The 22,963-nt window shown below is 35.4% G+C and overlaps 1 protein-coding gene across 1 annotated transcript in view; it reads left to right on the top strand.

Moving 5' to 3' along the window:
• The first annotated feature begins 8,670 nt into the window (after window positions 1-8,670).
• LOC132559972 (sodium- and chloride-dependent glycine transporter 1-like) overlaps window positions 8,671-22,963 on the top strand; it is a 35,085-nt gene continuing 20,792 nt past the window's right edge. Inside the window, exons 1-3 of the mRNA XM_060224616.1 lie at window positions 8,671-8,751; window positions 14,970-15,150; window positions 16,832-16,963. Coding sequence (XP_060080599.1) covers window positions 8,683-8,751; window positions 14,970-15,150; window positions 16,832-16,963 — 382 coding nt within the window. The 5' untranslated portion in view covers window positions 8,671-8,682. The remainder of the gene's footprint in view (window positions 8,752-14,969; window positions 15,151-16,831; window positions 16,964-22,963) is intronic.

The following is a 22,963-nucleotide window of genomic DNA, read 5'->3' on the forward strand; positions in this document are numbered from 1 at the left end:
TATAGTTGTGGATTGCTTGGTTACAAAAGAGGCTATTTGTGGTTTGCGTTGGTCACAGACACATAAGAGGGTACAGTTCTGGATTGCTTGGTCATAGAAGAGGTTACAGCTGTTGATCGAGTGGTCACAGAAGAGGCATATTTGTGGATTGACTGGTCACAGACACAGAAGAGGATACAGTTCCGAATTGCTGGATCACAGAAGAGGCATAATTGTGGTTTGCTTTGGTCACAGACACAGAAGAGGATACAGTTCCGAATTGCTGGATCACAGAAGAGGCATAATTGTGGTTTGCTTTGGTCACAGACACAGAAGAGGGTACAGTTCCGAATTGCTTGGTCACAGAGGGGCATATTTGTTGCTTGCTGTGGTCACAGACACAGACGAGGATACAGTTCTGAATTGCTTGGTCACAGAAGAGGGTACAGTTTCGAACTGCTCGGTCACAGAAGAGGCATATTTGTGGATTGACTGGTCACAGAAGAGGCGTATTTGTGGTTTGCTGTGGTCACAGACACAGAAGAGGGTACAGTTTCGAACTGCTCGGTCACAGAAGAGGCATATTTGTGGATTGCTTTGGTCATAGAAACAGAAGAGGGTACAGTTCCGGATTGCTTGGTCACAGAAGAGGGTACAGTTCTGGAGTGCTTGGTCACAGAAGAGGCATAATTGTGGTTTGCTTTGGTCACAGAAGAGGCGTATTTGGTGTTTGCTTTGGTCACATACACAGAAGAGGGTACCGTTCTGAATTGCTTGGTCACAGAAGAGGGTACAGTTCGGATCGCTTGGTCACAGAAGAGGCATAATTGTGGTTTGCTTTGGTCACAGACACAGAAGAGGATACTGTTCCGAATTGCTTGGTCACAGAAGAGGGTACAGTTCGGATCGCTTGGTCACAGAAGAGGCATAATTGTGGTTTGCTTTGGTCACAGACACAGAAGAGGATACTGTTCCGAATTGCTTGGTCACAGAAGAGGGTACAGTTCGGATCGCTTGGTCACAGAAGAGGCATAATTGTGGTTTGCTTTGGTCACAGACACAGAAGAGGATACTGTTCCGAATTGCTTGGTCACAGAAGAGGGTACAGTTCGGATCGCTTGGTCACAGAAGAGGCGTATATGTGATTTGCTTCGATCAAAGAAGAGGGTACAGTCCGAATTGCTTGGTCACAGAAGAGGCATATTTGTGGTTTTCTTTGGTCATAGAAACAGAAGAGGGTACAGTTCTGGATTGCTTGGTCACAGAAAAGGCATATTTGTGTATTGACTGGTCACAGAAGAGGGTACCGTTCCACATTGCTTGGTGAGAGAAGAGGCATATATGTTGTTTGCTTTGGTCACAGAAGAGGGTACAGTTCTGGATTACTTGGTCACAGAAGAGACATAATTGGTGTTTGCTTTGGTCAAAGAAGAGGGTACAGTTCCGAATTGTTTGGTCACAGAAAAGGCATATTTGTGGCTTGTTTTGGTCACAGAAGAGAGTACAGTTCTGGATTGCTTGGTCACAGAAGAGGCGTATTTGTGACTTGTTTTGGTCACAGACACAGAAGAGGGTACAGTTCCGAATTGCTTGGTGACAGAAAAGGCATATTTGTGGTTTGCTTTGGTCTCAGAAGAGAGTACAGTTCTGGATTGCTTGGTCACAGAAGAGACATTATTGGTGTTTGCTTTGGTCACAGACACAGAAGAGGGTACAGTTCCGAATTGCTTGGTCACAGAAGAGACATTATTGGTGTTTGCTTTGGTCACAGACACAGAAGAGGGTACAGTTCCGAATTGTTTGGTCACAGAGGGGCATATTTGTTGTTTGCTTTGGTCACAGAAGAGAGTACAGTTCTGGATTGCTTGGTCACAGAAGAGGGTACAGCTGTTGATTGACTGGTCACAGAAGAGGCGTATTTGTGGCTTGTTTTGGTCACAGACACAGAAGAGGGTACGGTTCCGAATTGCTTATTCACAGAAGAGTCATATTTGTGGATTGACTGGCCACAGAAGAGGGTTCAGCTGTTGATTAATTGGTCACAGTAGAGGGCACAGCTGTGGATTGCCTGGTCACAGAAGAGGCGTATTTGTCGATTGCTTCGGTCACTGAAGAGGGTACAGCCAAGGTTTGCTGTTGTTAGAGCAGAAAACATCGTCTGTTTTTAACTATCCCCAGAAACACTATTTCTTCTGATGTCAACAGGTTTCCGATGTTTTAGTCTTTAAACTAGGAAAGTAGACGTCACAGAAGAACTGACAAGAAAGCTTTCCACCATCACGATAGACTGGCACTGATTTCCAAGGAACACATCTATTCCTTTCCGAGTAAAAACATCAGGTAATGTAAATTTTCTTCCTCTCTCAATTAGTACTGTAGAACCATTCAATAATACAAGACTAATTTGGTTCTCTTAGTTAAGCTTTGCATTATACTATATATGTGATCCTGCTGATACGTATAATTTTGTGTTTAAACATATTTTATTGTTTTATTGTCGTTAAGCAAAAGGATTGGACACAAAATAACATTATTAACGCCCTTGCTCTTTCATTTAGAAAAAGCATATATACATTACGAGATGGTTAAAAATAATTATGTATATATCATTTTTAATTAAGAAAGAGAGACAGACAGACAGACAGACAGACAGAGACAGAGACAGAGAGAGATCTACTCGAATTCCGAGTGTAAATAAATGCAATATATCTTAAACATATCTTACACTTTATTATAATTTTAACCGCACCAACCGAATCATGCTATCACACAACACAAGCATGCTCGCATGCCATGAAAATTCGGACACAAATTAAACTAATTGGAAAGAGATTTCGTAGAGAGACACAAGAACGTTTAATATTTTTACACAGGTTTGAGTAAATTTACATATTCAGACTGTATGTGAGTTTTTCTTCTCATAGAGAAGAATATAACCAAGAGGTATTAATTCTTATATAGCATTTGATATTACCAGTCAACGCTCATCAGCTACAGATATTCAATGGAATGCAAACTCCACACATGATTAACGACTGTGTGTATAAATGACAATTGTGTTGTACTTTGCCTTTGTATGTCAGCAGTTGTTAGTCACCCTTCTTGAGCAGGATAGTTTAACATATTTCTTATGTGTAATTCGTATTCCGTCTTGCAGATGAAGTCATGTTCCTCTGAATAACACGACCGCTGAGAAATTGTCAAGTGCGACACAATAGCGGTGAAGGATGAATTGCGCGTGGACCGGAATGAAGACAAACACAACTCACCCGGAAGGGTCTTTCACGGGAAACCGAACGGGAATGGTCACTGAAAACATCCGCTGACTCCTTGTACTCTGAATTTGCCTTGTGTCGTTCAACCAACATTTCTTGCACCAGAAAAAAGGGATCAAACAAAAGGGACATCGTTTGATAGTCTTTTCCAATAAATCAGATATTAGAGATCAGCTGATGGACATACAGAACCATATGAGTTAGATATCAAGTAAAACATATCTAATGAGATAGTTCACGGTTGATATTGTACAGGACAAAGAGCAAAATCAGCCACGCAGGAAAGAGTTTAGAATAGCGATCTGGCCAAGTCATTTATTTACATGGCACCAAAACTTCTTAATCAAAAACAGCTGGGCCGTAATAATATTTACAGTATTCTTGCGGGTTAATCTTTACACTCGTGATAAATCCAATGGATTCGGCTTGGTATGTCTACTTTTTGAATAAACAAACACTTGTAAATTGTCGTTGTGTTGTCTTCGTTTGAGTGTATTCTATACAAAGCCATTGCCTATTTTCGACTTTATGTTGAGTGTAAAAGAATGATTTCGTTCACTGGCGAATTTATGTTAGAAAAAGTGAATTTGTTTGGTTTTTTTCAATTTTTGCGGATTTAACTACAGATCGAAGAAAGAGGTTTTTTTCGTTTTTTTCGCGTAGTAATGAAAAAGGCAATGGATCTGTGTATCAATTTCATTTTAAAGTATCCATTTTTACGGTTTTATTTCATCTTTTAAAATAATGATAAAGGGAGTCCCTCGAAAATATTAATCCTTCCGGTAGGTGACGATGTCGAGATCTAAAAATTTCTATCAATCGAATTTCTTAACTCGCGTAGATTACATGGAATGTAAACGTGAAGACATACCTACGATCTCAAAACATTAGACAGCATTGACCTACTTTAACAAGAATGTGTTACCTTAAAGAAGATATTATCATTGGTCTTGTTTTAGAACAACGCAGCGGTCGTGTGTTGAAATATAAAATGAATAAACTTTATTTGCTTTGAAAAGATTTCAACTACACCAACTAGCTTCATTAATTATCAGCTTTCGACAGTATTGTCGCTGATTTTCTATGCACTACGAACAAGGAATCTCGGCCTGGTCAAAATAGCTCGTTTCCTAACATTCGTGTAGAAATTTTTAATGATTCAAGTAATTAATCAATATTATGAAAACGTGTAAAAACTTTTTGCAGATTAATGTAAGAGAAAACACGTTTGCATACGCCAACTAATTAGTTATCTGGTTTCCAGTTTAATTTGGATAAAATTATATTATACCATACAAAGTCTAAAATATGTATCCGATGTGGTAAAAGCATACTATCTCTTTTTTATATGAACAATGTTAGATTTTCAAAATGTTACAGTTTTATTTTCTAAAATCGGCTTAACTTCAATGCTTGCACTCTCGCTCGTCATCTGCTATCGATACAGCAGTTTATTGAGCCTACTGAAGATGTGTCTGAAAGAAATTATGTGATTTCCATGTTTGACACTGGAAAAATCTTTTATGTTTGACACTTGAAAATATCTATGTTTGCTACTGGGAAAAATTTCTGTTTGACACTCAAAAAATCTCCATGTTTGACACTGGAAAAAATCTTTATGCTTGACACTTGAAAATATCTCTAGCTTTGCCACTGGAAAAAAATTCTATGCTTGACATTGGAAAAAAATCTCTATGTTTGGCACTGGAAAAAAAGGTTTGTCTGCTTGTCCTTACATAAATTTCGCTCCTGAAGAATTATTTTTCGCAACAATATGAAATTAAAGAAAAAAAAAACATGAGAGGTTTCATTCCCTGATTGAAAAAAAAGAAAGGCATGGTCACGTGTACAACTAGAGCGAGGAATAAAGTCACTGTTTATTTAAGAAATAATTTTAATTTTTTGTTATATTTATATTTACCGCATTAAAAAATTCCGGTTATAATTGTTTGGACATTATTCGCTTAGACGAGAATACCCGACATCTGATGGAATAGCCGAACAGCTGACTCCAATGTATTCATACGTAAGGTTTACCGAAGTGTAAACGTCAATTTCGTTGGTAGGTCTATATAGAGGATACACACCGGAAATGTAAATATTTATCTCTGGTTATCGTTTACTTCTCAGCTTTATTTATAGATTCTGTCGTCAGTAGATGAAAGAGCATGTTTAATTAAGCAAACGCAGAATCACTGTTAGAGTTATAAAGAAGTATTGAAACTCTCGAGTATTTGTCAATTTTAGGAAAATTTAGAACACCGATTTCATTACACAATTACTGTATTTCTCCGGAAACATCGTTCATAAAACCAAGTTTTACGAATGCAACGAACTCTACACAAAACGAATGACCGAAATATGCAAACTATTTTTTTTCAGTGGAATTCTTTTATTTACACAATTTCTATTTCTCTACTATCAATGTAAATTTAATGTAGTTTATAAATTTGTATATAGGTATGAGTGCATGTTTCATACCCATTCCGCTTTACCTATATATCTCAAACATGACCTATTACAGGGAAAATGCAAAGTAACTGTTTCCTGTTACCTTAATGATATCGATGGTTATTTATGCAAGTTGTGTTTTATTATGATGTTAATGTATTATTATCAGCTTGTCTGTGACAGATATTCTCAGCTCTGTCCAAGGACATTCCTCCTTAAATAAGATATGGGTAATGTTTTATAACGTTAACTTTTTTCTATCTGTTCATGTAAGAGTTATCTCTCTTTACTCAAGAGCCCACTACTTCGTGGGTCTGGTGAGCTTATGGGGAAATTCTTACTGCTCCTGTAGGAATAATTGCATTCTGTCCCAATTTGGTCTGAAGCATCTTTGGGGGAAAGGGAAAGGGTATGTAAAAGTTAGGTCTTGGATCCCTAAGGTGGCACAGGGTGTTGATCGATAGGGAGAAAGTGCAAATTATCTAAAATCTTTTCTCTTCTGTATGAATGTCTGAATTCAACCCCAATTTACTCGAAGCCATGCTTGTGTGAAGGGGATCATTTTACTATAAGCGGCGGGTCTAGTCCTCCTGGGGCTAAAGGGATAGAGCCCAAAAGGTTTTTAAATTCTTCTTCTATTGGAATGATGCATTTTTTTTTATATTTGGTTTGAAGTATCCTATGGTGAAGCGAGTTTTGTTTTATACTCCGAAAACGAACTGACAGTTTGTAAAATCCCATTTTCGCTTTCGTTACAGAAAGTCAGTCCTGAACTGAAATCGATGTCGAACAGAACACATCAATTGATAAATTAATTTTTCGTGTAAAAAGTAAAACAAATATAATGAAGTAAATTAATTAAAACCGTTAAGCATCAACATCTGGTTCTTTGGTATTGTTAATGGTTTTGGAGTGTTTTGTGTACTGCGTTAACATAATAGGTAACAGCTGTGTTATGTACACATTAAACATGTATCTTCCGGGATCTCACAGTCTGCATTGTTGTCTTATACATTGAACAGGAAAACATTTTGAAAGCCCAGTGAGCTATGATAAAATCACGTCTTTTGTGTAGATTGTGGTCGATTAAAAAAAGTTTGAGGGGTCATAACTCTGTCGCAAGAGGAGATAACCCAGGTTTTAATGGCCTGCTAGGTGTATAATGTAGTAATCTTTAACTAATAAAGTATTTGTCTTTTAGGGGAAAAACGAGCTGGTAAGATAACCAAAGTATTTTTGTTTTGCATTCCTTGAAATGTTATGGGCATATTTATAAAAAAAAAAAATCTTCGAACTCACTATTTTCCTGCATATGGTTGACACTAATGGTCGATGTTAACCTTAATTGCAATTCTGTCGCGGATGACAAAAGTGGGTGCAGATGTATCCGGGTAGCTGTAGTGGACGGGGTTAGAATAGAGAACGTTACAGTGCTGTTATTGGCAGTGCATTCCAATGAGAATTATGATGTGGTTTTATGTCGATTAACATTCTGTAAATGGCAGACAGCTCTGGTTTTGCAATGTAGTAAGCTGGGGGTGGGAGGAGAGGGGATATTACGTATGTGTTAATGTGGTGCGTGTTTTTTGTCAACGTGTGGTGTGTGTTTGTGTGTGTGTGTTGGAGGGGGAATGGGTGTGTATTCTTGGAAGCCATCGAATCAAGATTAATTCAAAGGTGGAAATAACGACAGAATAATTCATGCGAAAATAAATTATGATACAAACATTCGGTTTTCATGAGCCTATGATAAATCACAGCGTGCAGCGTCAGAGTCATTACGATCTTGCTCGAAGTGAAAACCTTATGTGCAACAGTCATACCCGAAGTACTGACAATCGGCGTCAGAAGCACAGACGCTAGAACAACAAAACTGTAGGTGTTGTCGCCAACGAAGCTATAATTATAAAATATATAGATGTATATATGTATGTGGAAACCATTTGATATGCTTGTAATCATTATGTCTCAGTTTGCTTTTTCATCGTGTACATTGTTTTGAATATTAAGAGAAGTTAAAGTTTAAAAAGTTTAATTTAATTTAAAATATTCATCATTTCAAGTATATAACATTTATCAGGGTTTCAATTTCAGAGCGTGTTCCGTGTTCTTTAAATGGAGTTACCAGCCGTTCGGAAACATCTGGTCTTATTATCCTTGTAACGATGCAAATATCGGGTTAACGAGCGTTCACGGAAAACATCAAACAACCCTACCAGGACATTTGATGTTTCCGAACGATATAATGATAACAATAGTTTCTCATTGTCATCGTAAAGCTATTGGGAACATCGAAAACACCAGAAAGAGCAATTATACGATCTAGAAACACAACAATAAATTTAACAAACATTTGTAAGGACTAATATGAAGTGTAACTGGGCGGCGGGGAAGGTTTACAGGCCAGCGGGCAGTCAGTTTGACCTTATATGAAATAGTTAGCCCGAAGGGTTCTGACTATCCTCCGGCAGATGCATTCCCTCGATTTGCTGTAGTCGGTTACTATTTCTGTCTCTATGAAGAAAATGTAATGTCAATATCCACATGATGTTATCGTTGATATTTACATTTTTACTGACAGTGCTCCGTTTTTTTTTTTAAGTAAATATTCATAACGTCACATGTCCGGTCTACTACAGTGTATTGTTGGTGGAAATGTGACTAAATAAGCCTTCCGATCATGTTATTATTTCTTGCAATAGTATAATTTGACACTCGAATTTATTTGTATTCCGGCATGAATGATTTCCTGGTATCACCATGTATAATGTATCACGACCACCACTGACCGGTTTACAGTGCCTAGCATAAACCGCCTTCGCACTGTAGACAACCTTTGTGATCGACGCATACACACGTGCTAAAGCAGACGATACGCTATCTGCATTGATCAATATTCCTGTTCGAGAGAGAGACTTCATGCGAGCTTCTATTGTGTTTGAAACTGGAATTAATTATTTGAAGACCAGGAGAAAAAATGAGTAAATCACGTATATCTTCAGACGAATTTGTCACAGCTGATTTAGGACTTTTGGAAGAAAAAGAGGTAGGTTAAAATTATGTTAAACTGCAGAATACACGTGTGTAAAACGCCTAATTATGAAATGCCTGAATGTGCAGCTGCTTGATGAACAATATGTTACTCCATTCGGTTTTACTTGGGAGTTATTCAATATTTCTATTTCATTTCGGACATACAGTTTCCTCAAATATTCATTTTCCACCATTATGGAGATCTTTCTGTGTAAAATTTTATATTCCTTTGTTGTGGAATTTTCATGGCAAATCCATTTATGAGTCACCTTTTTGAAAAAGGCAGCACTGAATCAGTGGAAATTTTTCCTTTAGGTTGATTATTTAACACAGATCAAAAGAAATGAAATAATTTATTTCGTCTTTGTCATGGACGTAAATTGTAAAAGTTTATCAATGAAAATTGACGAGAATTTATTATTGTCAATTGATACCTGTAAACAGTGATTCATGATGGTTATATACATCTCTGATGGTACCAATCCTGTTTTTCTACAGTTTATTTAGTTCATTTGTTTATTTATTTAATGTTTTTTTTATGTCTATTTTTAATTCAGTCTTACAGCAGACAATGACATTGTATAATCATATTCATCAATACTGGATACAACAGTCATGTCTACTGGTAAAGGAATGCACTACTACCCTTCTCAGGTGATCATGCTTCAACCTGCACATCGGTGAAATAAAAAACACATTGTTCTTTACCTTGAATTCTTCCAATCTGATATTCATACCAAAAGGTGGTAGGGAGAGGTTCAAATTTCATTCATGATTGACAACTAACGCATATAATTAATCAAATATAACTGATTAACTGTAAAATAGTTTGAGTTATCTCATTTTTGTATTGAAAATATTGTAAAATCAATTTATTCTTTTTAGAAGCTTTGAATAAGTTGAAAGAAAATGTTGTGAATGAAATTTGAATTGCAGGTGTTGTGATAGGATTTTATACTAATTTATATATATCATCATGATTCTGAATGTGTGATTGTATCTGAAAACGAGAAAATCAGTAGCCATTGGCTGGTACTTTTCCATGTCTGATTATTTCGTTGTGTGGTCCTGATTGCTGCAGTTGGCTCGACTTTGTGTTAAAGTGAGTTGTTTATCGTATGATATTGTGTTCGGTAAAAAAGAGTAGGAATTTTTCTAGACATTTCACCGCCAGTGTTGTATGTTTACATCATTTATTGATGCTTAACAGGCAAACTCAAATCTGGGTTGAAACACATGGGTAGAAACAGGTCAGTATTTTACAGTTGGGTAGCTGTAGTGAAAGCCTTATTTCACTGGTATGTATACAGAAATACCATGGATACGTACTTAGCCTTTCAATGCTGCTAGCTGTAAAGTACTTCAAAACAAACATCTCTCCCTGTTATACCTGTAACGATTATCATCTTCGTGTATTAATAAATTGGTTTCATTTCCTTAATCAACTGTTTTCCTTTCGTTTTTGATTATCAGTCCATCAGAAAATATTTGAAAGTGTCGTTTTGATTGATGCACGTCAATATGAAGAAAAATTTGTTAAAACATGACAATATGTAAAGAAAAGTTAAGAACAAGGAATTTAGAGAGGACCCCACTTATATGATATGTTGAACCTAGATAGATCATGCAGTAATGGTCTCTAAGATCTCTCGGGGATTTCTTAAGTTGTACTTGTTTATTATTCCAGTGAAAAGAAATTTTGAGAATGAAAAGAAATAGCTAACTGGGATATCATTAGCTATAATATATCTGTTCAAGGACAGTTTGAATTGTCAAAGACCAGTGATGAGAGAAATCCTGCTGGATTTTCAGATGTGAGGGTAGTGTGTTGATAAACTCAGGTATTGAAGATCTGTTCTCTAGTTGTCTGCAGTATACTCTCTTGTTGATATCTCACTATCCTTTAGGAAAACTGCATAGTTGTGGTGACATGCACGTAGTGAAGATTTGTTTATATGTGCATGTACACACTACAGGAGATGGCTTTTCCTTAAGTTTTAAGTGTCCAATTGGATAATTAGCTTGACCTAGTTTTAAGATCACATACATATGTGCATGTGTATCAAATGAGGTGAAATTTTTATCTTCAGAAGGTGAAGGAACATGTAAAATGCAGTTTTGTATTCCAATGAAAAGTTGAAGTCCAGACACTGTTTGGGTTTTTGTATGTTTATTGAAGTGTTGGCTATGTAGAGTTGGCAACACTCACATAACTTCAGGAACCCATGCATGCTGGCTGTACATATTGTATTTATACCCAAATGTTAGGAAACTGTTGGTTAATTAATTTTACAGAATAGATAAACAGGCTAACAAAGAATGAGTAATACACAAGTTAATACACGACATCAACACACGTGAGAATGGTCGAGAATGTTGAGATTGGTCGAGAATGGTGAGAAGGATGAGAATGGTTCACAATGGTTGAGAATGGTCATTGATTAAATTATTTTCTACCGGATAAGTACCCATTGGCCTTCATACAAACTGCCTAGATAGAGCTTAGGTAATAACTTATGTAATTAGGGAATTAATTAATACATAGACATGTGTAGTAGTTTAAGTAACATCAGTATGCCTCTGATCACTGGTCATTACTTAATTCACCACTGGTGGATAGATGTCAACAACTAAAGCTAGTCTCATTCTGGCTGTTAAATTATGATTAAAAATCTGACATATGTCTAACTGAAGCCAATTTTGAATAATTTAATTAACTCGCCTATCAACTTTTAATAGTTCATATGGTGTGAAGCCTATAATTAACAAAAGGTCTGCTGCCAAGTTTGTTCAAATGAATGACCTTAGTCCGCTTTCAAGGTCAGTGATGAAATATTATGACATCTTGAAAAACAACTTCGTCTTAAAATCCAAAATGATAGTGGTCATGATTAAGACTTGTTTAACAGCATCAATCATGCTGACCCAAAATAAAGTCCACAAACAAGTATTCGACTAAATGACATAGCATATTTCCTTTTGTAGTTAAAATGTACAACGACAGCAAAGTTTATTAAAAAAAACAGAAGTCTAAGATATTTTTCATATGAATTGGTTTCATCTTGAATTATGTCAAACTGCGTTCAGAAATGACTTTCAGCACATTGAAGTATGCTTGTCACGGAAACCGTATTTAGCAAAAGGGATACAGATGGTATTGATTGTAACATTCAATAACAGTTCTGTTTTTAGCTCATGTGTCCAAAGGGCCTAGTGAGCTTATGCATTGGTGCAGCATCCGTTCGCCTGTCGTCAACTTTTTCTTTAAAATTTTCTTACCAACAATCAAGAAGCCTGAGACACGATATTTGGCTGGAACATTCCTAGGATAAAGCCCGATAAAAAAATGACCTTGATCTATATATAAGGTCACTGGAATTGAATTTGTTGAAACCTGTAAACCAAAAATCCAAGAAGCAGGATATTTGGTAGAAATGCGTTTCTGGGTCAAATTGCAACAAATTTTGAGAGAAAAAAAAGAAATGGCATTTATTTTTAAACCATGTCGTAATTGTCATTGCTTAGAGTTGAGTATTAGAAGCTGTTTGTTTTGGAAATTGGTTACAATTCATTGGATGTGCCCACATTGAATGCCAATGGTGCATGTCAATATATTTTCTGTATATTCTATATTTGATGATCACCGAACACCATTTAAGCGATACAGGCTCATTGGGCCTCTTGTAATAATCCTGTAGTGTTTTGTTTATAATATCAATGTAATTTTGTTATCCCTGTCTTGCAAATAAATCTGCATGGATCCGCTGACAGCTAAATAAAAGCAAAGTCTATAGCTAATTTATTAGAGGGCTGATTCTGATGGAGTTGTTTTGGCATCCAGGATACACTGTTATAAACCCAATTAATCTTCACATATACATTTTGTGAACCCTCACTCCTGGATGTTGTTTGAAGGATATTTTACTAAAACTTGATTTATAACATCATCATTTCATATCCTGTTTCTTATGCTAATTTTGTGATTGTATGCTTGCCCCACCAGTAGTTGGGAGACAGTTTCATTAATTATTGTCAGACACCAGTCATTATCGCTATGTTTCATACATACTTTGTGAAAACAAGCTTGAAATTACTTTGTACTGAACTGTGGGCTTTTATGAAAACTTAATTTACACTGTCAGTTTTTTTTATAATGTATATCATGATTACTTACCTTAATTAATGTATGTGTGATGGTTTTTTTTATATATGGTAATAATTCTAGTTGTTTTTTTAATTAACTGAATTACAAAGCTTGCTTTTCCTGTGATATATATCTTAATAGAACATATGGAGAAGCAGAGATCTTACAGCCCCTGAAGTTTGTGTGATAATCTGTTATGATAGAAATAATGTCATTTTTGGGTTTTTTTTATTCTTTGTTCTATATGCATTCTATCAAATGCTTTTAAAATGTATTGATCAAGTTTGGTTTAATACCAATCTGAATAAGACACTGACCATCATTATCAGATGCATTATGAAGATCTTACGGTGACTGGTTAAGGGTCATGCTCAGATGCTTACCATACAATGGAATTTTTTTAGCCAATCAGACCTTGTCTCTGAAATATTCATGAAAACAAATCTCCAGTGTTGATTCCAAAGAAATTGTGGGCTATACCATGAACTTTCTTTCCAGGTAATTAATTTTCCTGATTATAGTAATATTAAAATATGCGGTCTTCATTTGAACCCCATAGGAAGCCCCATATCCTATTGCTAATTTGGCCACTACAGGTGAGCTTACCATATGTGTAGGAGGATTCAGTGATGTGACTGTTAGAAGTGACCTGTTCATTGATCAGAAGTACTTTTGTTCACCTTATTAACAGTGTATGGTACAATACCCAGAGCAGTGAACCAGTCTAAAATCAACTGTCAGAATTCATTAGCTGACTGTTATAGAATTCAAATACGCTACAGCTAGACCTCTATTGGAGTACATACATCTCCTTTACCAAACACACTACAGCTAGACCTCTATTGGAGTACACACATCTCCTTTACCAAACACACTACAGCTAGACCTCCATTAGAGTACATACATCTCCTTTACCAAACACGCTACAGCTAGATCTCCATTAGAGCACATACATCTCCTTTACCAAACATGCTACAGCTAGATCTCTATTGGAGTACACACATCTCCTTTACCAAACACACTACAGCTAGATCTCTATTGGAGTACACACATCTCCTTTACCAAACACACTACAGCTAGATCTCTATTGGAGTACATACATCTCCTTTACCAAACATGCTACAGCTAGATCTCCATTAGAGCACATACATCTCCTTTACCAAACACGCTACAGCTAGACCTCCATTAGAGTACATCTCCTTTACCAAACACAATTTTTTTCAGAATTTAACACTCAAGGGATTGAAATATCTTCATCCCAGAATTTTACCATATATTTACATTATAGCTGTATGTATTATAAAACCACTGCTCAGAAAACCTCTTCCCAAGAACAATTCTTCTGTAGAACTCCCTCCCTCCTGACTTGACATCTATTACAGCACTCGCCTCTTTTAAATCTGCTATTAGTTCCTTCAAATATAATAACTGATCTTTTTTTTCTCCCCAGTCTACTCACACGCATCACTTGCATAATCTTCTTTCTGTGAAAGTATTACTACTACTACATAAAATGTATGGTAGACGTAGAAAGAAAAAGTACTGTACATGTAGATTTAGGTAAATAGTTGTTTTATAAAACAATAAACGTTAACATGACGGAGGAGTGTCTTTTGTTTTCAGAAGTCCAGATCTATTGTCATACCGTAGCACTGTGAGATTATTTACTTGTATCACTTTGCATGTTCACAATTGCATCTCCGAAAAGATATCACACGGTTGTCACCATGTGATTTATGTCTATTTGGTGGAACGCCCATGTACAAAGTGCATCAGAGTTCTGTGGTACCCAGCAGACAGATTCTACAAGAAATACAAGAATCTAGCTGTAAAAAGTGACCGTAGCAACATCATACTGGGTTGATTGGCTTTAATCAAAGAGTGTTGACTAGTTATGGTTCATTAGATGTGTCATCATATTTCAGGTTTGTTCGGATGACAGCACATCTAATTAACAGCTGATTAATCCAGTACAGTTCTGTTACATTCATCTTTCCACATTATATTTGTCATTATGTTTGTTATGTGATTAATGAACTTTCGCAATCCAGATGTGTACTTATAACCTGTGTGTTTTTCTATCACAGAAAGCCTTGGAACAATCTTCTAATGACTCCAGTAGCAGCTCGACCAGTTCAGAGAGTACAGATGAAACTTCGAGGGGGAATTGGTCAGGGCGACTGGATTTCCTCCTCTCCTGTATCGGTTATGCCATAGGTCTGGGAAATATTTGGAGGTTCCCTTACCTCTGCTACAAAAATGGAGGAGGTATGTGTAAAATTGTCCCAGTGGTTAATTGAAATAAGAAATTAATCAATTAAATATTAATTCAATTAGTTTTGATATTTACTATTATTTTCTATGAAGATGTGAATGTAGATTTTGAGATAGACTTCAGGTGAATGAAGTTAAAAGCATTAATCATCCCCTACTTTTATATTCATTCTAATAGTTTAAATTTTACCATTCCTTTAAGCATTTCGTATCCTTTACAGTAACTTTTAGTCCTTACATTTCATTCTTTTACTGTTTCTAGGAGCATTTCTTGTTGTCTATTGTTACTTGTAGTTCTAATGTGTTAATTTTATACTGTTTCTAGGGACATTACTCATTGTCATGTGTTAATTTTATGCTAATTTTATACTGTTTCTAGGGACATTACTCATTGTCATGGTAACTTGTAGTTCTAACGTGCTAATTTTATACTGTTTCTAGGGACATTTCTCATTGTCATGGTAACTTGTAGTTCTAACATGTTAATTTTATACTGTTTCTAGGGACATTTCTCATTGTCATGGTAACTTGTAGTTCTAATGTGTTAATTTTATACTGTTTCTAGGGACATTACTCATTGTCATGGTAACTTGTAGTTCTAATGTGTTAATTTTATACTGTTTCTAGGTAACTTGTACATTACTGTTTCTAGGGACTCATTGTCATGGTAACTTGTAGTTCTAATGTGTTAATTTTATACTGTTTCTAGGGACATTTCTGATTGTCATGGTAACTTGTAGTTCTAACATGTTAATTTTATACTGTTTCTAGGGACATTACTCATTGTCATGGTAACTTGTAGTTCTAATGTGTTAATTTTATACTGTTTCTAGGGACATTACTCATTGTCATGGTAACTTGTAGTTCTAATGTGTTAATTTTATACTGTTTCTAGGGACATTACTCATTGTCATGGTAACTTGTAGTTCTAATGTGTTAATTTTATACTGTTTCTAGGGACACATTGTCTGGTAATTGTCATGTGGTAACTTGTAGTTAATGTGTTAATTTTATACTGTTTCTAGGGACATTACATGTGTTAATTTTATACTGTTTCTAGGGACACATTGTCATGGTAACTTGTAGTTCTAACGTGCTAATTTTAAACTGTTTCTAGGGACATTACACATTGTCATGGTAACTTGTAGTTCTAATGTGTTAATTTTATACTGTTTCTAGGGACATTACTCATTGTCATGGTAACTTGTAGTTCTAACGTGCTTATTTTATACTGTTTCTAGGGACATTTCTCGTTGTCATGGTAACTTGTAGTTCTAATGTGTTAATTTTATACTGTTTCTAGGGACATTACTCATTGTCATGGTAACTTGTAGTTCTAACGTGTTAATTTTATACTGTTTCTAGGGACATTACTCATTGTCATGGTAACTTGTAGTTCTAACGTGCTAATTTTATACTGTTTCTAGGGACATTTCTCATTGTCATGGTAACTTGTAGTTCTAATGTGTTAATTTTATACTGTTTCTAGGGACATTACTCATTGTCATGGTAACTTGTAGTTCTAACGTGCTAATTTTACACTGTTTCTAGGGACATTTCTCGTTGTCATGGTAACTTGTAGTTCTAACATGTTAATTTTATACTGTTTCTAGGGACATTTCTCATTGTCATGGTAACTTGTAGTTCTAATGTGTTAATTTTATACTGTTTCTAGGGGCATTTCTCATACCCTATACCATATTTCTGGTGCTGTGTGGAATCCCTCTGTTTTTCATGGAGGTGATATTTGGACAGTTTGCCAGCCTTAGTCCAATCACTATCTGGAGGATTTGTCCACTATTCAAGGGTAAGCTCATTATATAAATACTTTTAACACCCAATTTTCTTCATCAAATCGAATGTGTTTTGATATTCAGGCACACTTTCCTCCTCATGGCTGTGTTAACTTCTTTCTATCCAGGTTGTTTGCTGAAATACATTATATGCATTTGATATGCCCTTTAGTAGAACAGCATTCTTCATAAGGCACTATATATTTGTTGCACCAGAACATATTATGAGCGCATTGAAAGCACACCTGATACAGGTTTGTCAAGCTTAAACCAAGTGACCTTAATACTGGGAGTGATTTAAGCAGTAAAATTGTCATCATTGTAGCAGATTTTCAGATTGATTAAAATTATCCAACCTGATCTTTTTCTGAATAAGATTTCTATCTTGAAGTCTGGGTGATTTTGTTAAAAAGACACAGTAAGGAGCCAGCAGTGCTTGGTGGAGAAATCTTTTTTAACGTTATTTCTGATACAGACGGGATGTATGCATCAACAATCATAGCTCAGAGGGGTTGCGATGTCTATCGAATTATTTGTCCTTCACGGTCCATATAATGACACGAGCCAGTTTAAATGGATATTTAAAAAAATTCAAAAATTCATAAATTTCAAACTGTGGCTTTATAATTTAATACTTCGGTGAAGATATTGAGAACATTGTGGTTGTTATATTCAATTCAGTGGAATCCATGTGATTTTAGACAAGCCGATTAAGATGAAATGGGTATTGCATAATCATGTAAAGAATCACAATAGTGTTGGGTTGTATTTATGCCTTTGTCGAGGATACTTTTAAATTTCCTGCGTTTCGGAGAATAGCGGGAAATATTTGTCCTGTATACACGGAATGCATGTAAACGGGTTAGTTGTTTCGTGTGGAAAGGTTTTGACCAATGAAATTGAGATACGTATGTCGTATAGTACACGTTTAGGGTACAAGGTTTCCACTCTAGAGTTGGACGCCAAACAGAGCCGAAGTTTTACAAAGCTATCCAATTATTGAATAGAGCGTTATTGGTCCTTTGATAAATATCATTTAGATTAGAATGGTTTTGAGTGAATCACAGGCATTTTTTTTTTTTTTTTTTGTTAGAAATCCCAGCAATACAAACCTCAAGCATTGCAGAGCTGGTACACCTGCCTTTGCCTATTTAGGCTTGTCAGGTTGGGTGGCGCGCTTGGTTTTTACATAATGTATGCCCACGAGAGGGTATGTGTGGGAGAAATGCAGTGTTACATGTATTGTGAAAAGCATATACAAGGAATATTTTGCTCGGTTTTTACATTTTTTTTAAAGAAATAAATGCTGACTCCGTCTATTTAGGGACCGAGTTGCTAATTGCTATGTATACAGGTATTGTGTTGTTCATTAATAGTGTAAGGAGTTTATAGAAGACAGTCACTATCTCAGTGTCAGTTCACTTAATGGAAGTGAATAGATATCAGTACTATACATCATGGTTTCTTAAGAAAAAGATATCAGGATTTATTTTCCATCTGCCATATTTGATAATATTTAAAATCTTTTCATGTACGTCATGATTTCTTCTGAATAAAGAAATAAGGATATTATCTTTCATCCAACATCTTTGATAGTGTTTTTAATTAATACACATTATCGTAAAGTTACAAGTCTGAAGACCCTTTTTGAAACTGTTGAGATTTATAAAATTCTAGGCCATCTGAAAGATGTTGGTCTATATTATAGAATATGACTCACCATTTTAATATTTTGTGATAATATAACCATTTAAGATTTTCAGCATTTGTCCATTACCTTTTAGTTTGTTTGATGTTATTTCCTTTTTGGATCGCTGTGTGTTTTACCGGTTGATGGCCCTAATGACCTTTTATGTGTTGACGGGCTGTTAAGAATGTAATGATATTAATGATAATTCATACACATATATTAAGAAAAGATATTAAATTTTATTTCTGAATGAAGAGATAGCAGTGCTGTTTAATGGCAAGGCTACTGTTATTGATGGAAATGATTTTTCACAACAGGGTGAGAAGTAAGATATGCTGTCATTACATTGTAGAACTACTGGATATTGGTTTAGATGAAAACAATATTGTTCTGTTTTCATAGAGAAAAGATGCAGGCAAGACATATTTAACAAATAGGTTACAGTGATGCAGGAAAGATGAGCTTGTACATACGTTTTGGCCTTAGGCCCAAAGAAGAAAGGAAGAGACCAAAAACTGTTTCCAGCATTAAATCAATTTTCAGACAGAGAAGATGTTTATGCTACACAATGTTTCATGTCAGTAAATGATGATGAGACAAGTACTGTTGAAGTCAAACTAAACTAAAGTAATATATACCCAGCAATCCAAACTTGTTAATGTATGACCGAAGACATAGAATTTATTTGTTGTGGCCTTTTATAACTTCAAACAGAATAACTCTGTGATCCTACAACTATCAGCGTGTGGTTTCTCAGCATTCTCAGCCGTAATTACCCATCTCTCTGGGGAACATCTCTTGCAATAAACATGAATCAGTATTTTTTCTCTCCCGTCTGCTGTGGAAAACAAAGGTTGTATTTTGGAAAGTTGTACTATCTTAATCTTGTTTTCTTGATTATCATGTGAAGAAAAAAGATCTGGTTCATCTAGATATTCACATGCAACCTTATCACCGTTTTCAATAATCCATTTCCTTTATACAGTCTAATGGAAACAGGCGTTTTTCATCTCATGATACACAATGTATTTTGGTGGTCTACATAAATAAAAAGGGCTAAATATTTCATGTATAACCCAATGTCAGGGAATGCAAGATTTAATGAACAGCAGTAGATGTGGGTGGGCTTATTACCAGGAATTAGTTATCGCAGAGTAAATACTGTAGTCATAACAAAACTATCCCCCAATTTTGGTTGGAAGAAGGAATTAAGATATATACAATCTTAAATGAGTTTCCTTTTCAAATTAGGTTTTATGAAACTCATCTTTGATGTTTTTATTTTTGTTAGACTTAGCAAGCAAAAAGTAAAACTTCAAGATGAGTTTTGTAAAATCTCATGTGCAATGAAAAGTCGCGGAATCAAGACTTAAAGGTATTACCACAGGTGAAGTTATATAAGCTCTCCGCACTTCTTGTTTGAAGTATGCATAATCTGAATACATAAACTGTAGTGATTTGAGAATTTTTTTTTATCTCATTTGATTTGCCTAAGGAAGAATGTTACAGCTTAATACTTCCTTGTGCTTTACTTCTGTATTCTTCCTGTATAAATTATAAAAAAAGCCGGAAATGTTGGCCATAGCAACTATCACCAGGTGAATTTAAAACTGTTGGACAGTCACACTGCTGCATTGAACAAAGTAAATTGTCCAGAAAATTTCTCACTTAAAAAAAAAATCTGTATTAGATCTCTGGTTTCCATTTTCATGAAATATTTTATTACTGAAATCATGGAATGATCTGCAGTTAGGCTTAGATCCTATAATCTATGGATAGGAAGGATCACGATATGGTTACCTGTTAAATTAAAGCATATATTAATAAGATTGGCTATTTCAAATGATATACAATTTAATCAGCTACATTCTCTATCTTCAATTTTCATCTTTTTGATAAGATTTATGTTTTTTACTAGATATTTTACAACCACCAGGTTCATATCTCATTCATCGCATAATCATTTTTTAAAAAAAAAAGTGATTGATGTTTTTCATTTTTAAAAAATGATGACAGCAATGATATTGTAATCTATCCGACAGATAATGTCTAGAAATATTATAATTATGCTACGAATGAGGTGAAATTTAATTATGTTATTTGGGATTTGTTCTCCTGTATGTCAGTTGTCAACTGGTCGTCATGGAGGAAGAACCTGGGAGACAGTGTAAACAGAAAAATCTCTCATTTATCAGCTATCATTATATGTACACATCATCACTGTTTTTGATGTAGACAAAAATAGGGAAAATGTGTGTTTGCCTTATCTTAACAATATAATACTTTTGAAATATCTGGAGCCATAAAAAAAATTAGTTTACATTCTTGTTCTGATCATGCAGACAAATAAGTCTATGTATGCATGATATTTTACCCACCATGCCAATATATCTCGGTAGATGTTGTATAATTGTGCAGTAAGAGACCCATGCTCCTCTGTTTTATGTTGAATATTACTGTTTACCGAGAGTTAATGTGGGATAAGTATGGTAGACAAGGAAATGATGATATCAACTTAATATCAATCTTTATATAAAATGTTATGGCAGCACTGTATTTTATAGAGATATTATGAAGCTATCACTTTTAATATATTTGTATTCCCATACTGCCACTGACGTCAGTGGTATTAGTCCTTGTATAATGGTTCCACCCAGCATTATATCTATCCTGTTGGCAACAGGGTGAAAGGTGCATGTGCATTATTTCCCCTTTCATTAATACTGGCAGTGTACTTATTAGTATGGAACCTTTGAGGCTTTCTCTACAGGTTTTAATGTTTGTGTCGATAGCTAGGACACAAGTATACACACAGTGTATGTTTTTAGTGATCAATTGTTATCTGTAAAAAAGATAAAAGAGTTTAAAATCTGTGAAACGATCTTTGTGACTGTGAATCTTAAGCGTGGGTGTTGTTATTGCCAATATATTCCATTTTCACACTTAGCATGATAACAACATTCTAAAGTAATATGATTTAGCCATTAGGGGGTCATTGTAGTGTAGCTCAACTGATTTCGCAATGTTAGGTAAAGATCTAGGGTATGAGATTACACAGGTATAGGGAATCACAGGCCTCTTGTACTGTCAAGGTTGCATTAAGAGATCTCGCCCTACAGTGGTGCATGTTGTTGGTCCACCATCATCTGATAATGGGCTGATCAAATTGCCTTACATTCACTGACCATGGTCCATCACTCTGACATCAGTCTTTAACCTATTATTTCTTGAAAAGTACTAGTACCATATACATCTTTCTTAAATTTCATTTGTAATTTTACCTGTTGTCCCTATATTTCTGCCCTTTCAATTTTTGGTCTGATAAAAAAAAAAATAAGTACCCGACAGATGACCTTCTTGAATTTTTCAGTTAATTATTTTTGTAGCTGTTTCTTGGAGATAAAATTGTCAAATTTCATATTAAGAGCATAATGATCAATATCTCCTGGGATCTCTTGTATTTTCTAATAAGGTATTTGTGTGTCAAGTATATGTCCTGCAATATTCTTGGTAATAAATAAACTGAAATACACTGCTGCTTAGTGTGAAAATACACTGCTGCGGGAAAATGTTAGTGTGAAATTCCAAAATCTAGATCTACTGAGCTAACTGGTCACTTACACTTTGCTAACTTCTGCTTCTCAGATAGACCGCTGGCTCAGTGGGTAATATTGTAGGATAAATATGGTAAGACTTCTGCTTAGTGTGAAATTACAGATCAGAGCTATTCTGCAACAGGAGCGGGAAAATGTGTGGCCAGACCGGGGTTCGAACCAAGGACCTTCCAAAATCTAGGCGGATGCTCTACCTACTGAGCTAACTGGTCACTTACACTTTCTATTCTAACTTCTGCTTCTCTTATGATATGTTGTGACCGCTGGCTCAGTGGGTAATATTGTAGGATAAATATGGTAAGACTTCCTATTCAATACATGGCTGTGTCAGGTCCTCCATCTAACCACTTGGATGTTACAAAACTAATGCAGGATATTGCCTGTAATAGTATCCTGGCCTTTTTATGCAGTCTCTCTGTCTCCATATTTGTCATCCTTCATTTCAACAGATTAATTTCTCTGTCACCCCCTCCATTTTGTCTTCCTTCATTTCATCAGATAAATTTCTCTGTCACCTCCTCCATATTTGTCATCCTTCATTTCATCAGATAAATTTCTCTGTCACCCCCTCCATATTTGTCTTCCTTCATTTCATCAGATAAATTTCTCTGTCACCTCCTCCATATTTGTCATCCTTCTTTTCATCAGATAAATTTCTCTGTCACATATTTGTCATCCCATTTCATCATATTTGTCTTCCTTCATTTCAT

Source organism: Ylistrum balloti, unplaced genomic scaffold (genome assembly GCF_031769215.1).
Source record: "Ylistrum balloti isolate Yb309-2 unplaced genomic scaffold, AGI_CSIRO_Ybal_v1 Utg371000, whole genome shotgun sequence".
Lineage (NCBI taxonomy): Eukaryota > Metazoa > Mollusca > Bivalvia > Pectinida > Pectinidae > Ylistrum > Ylistrum balloti.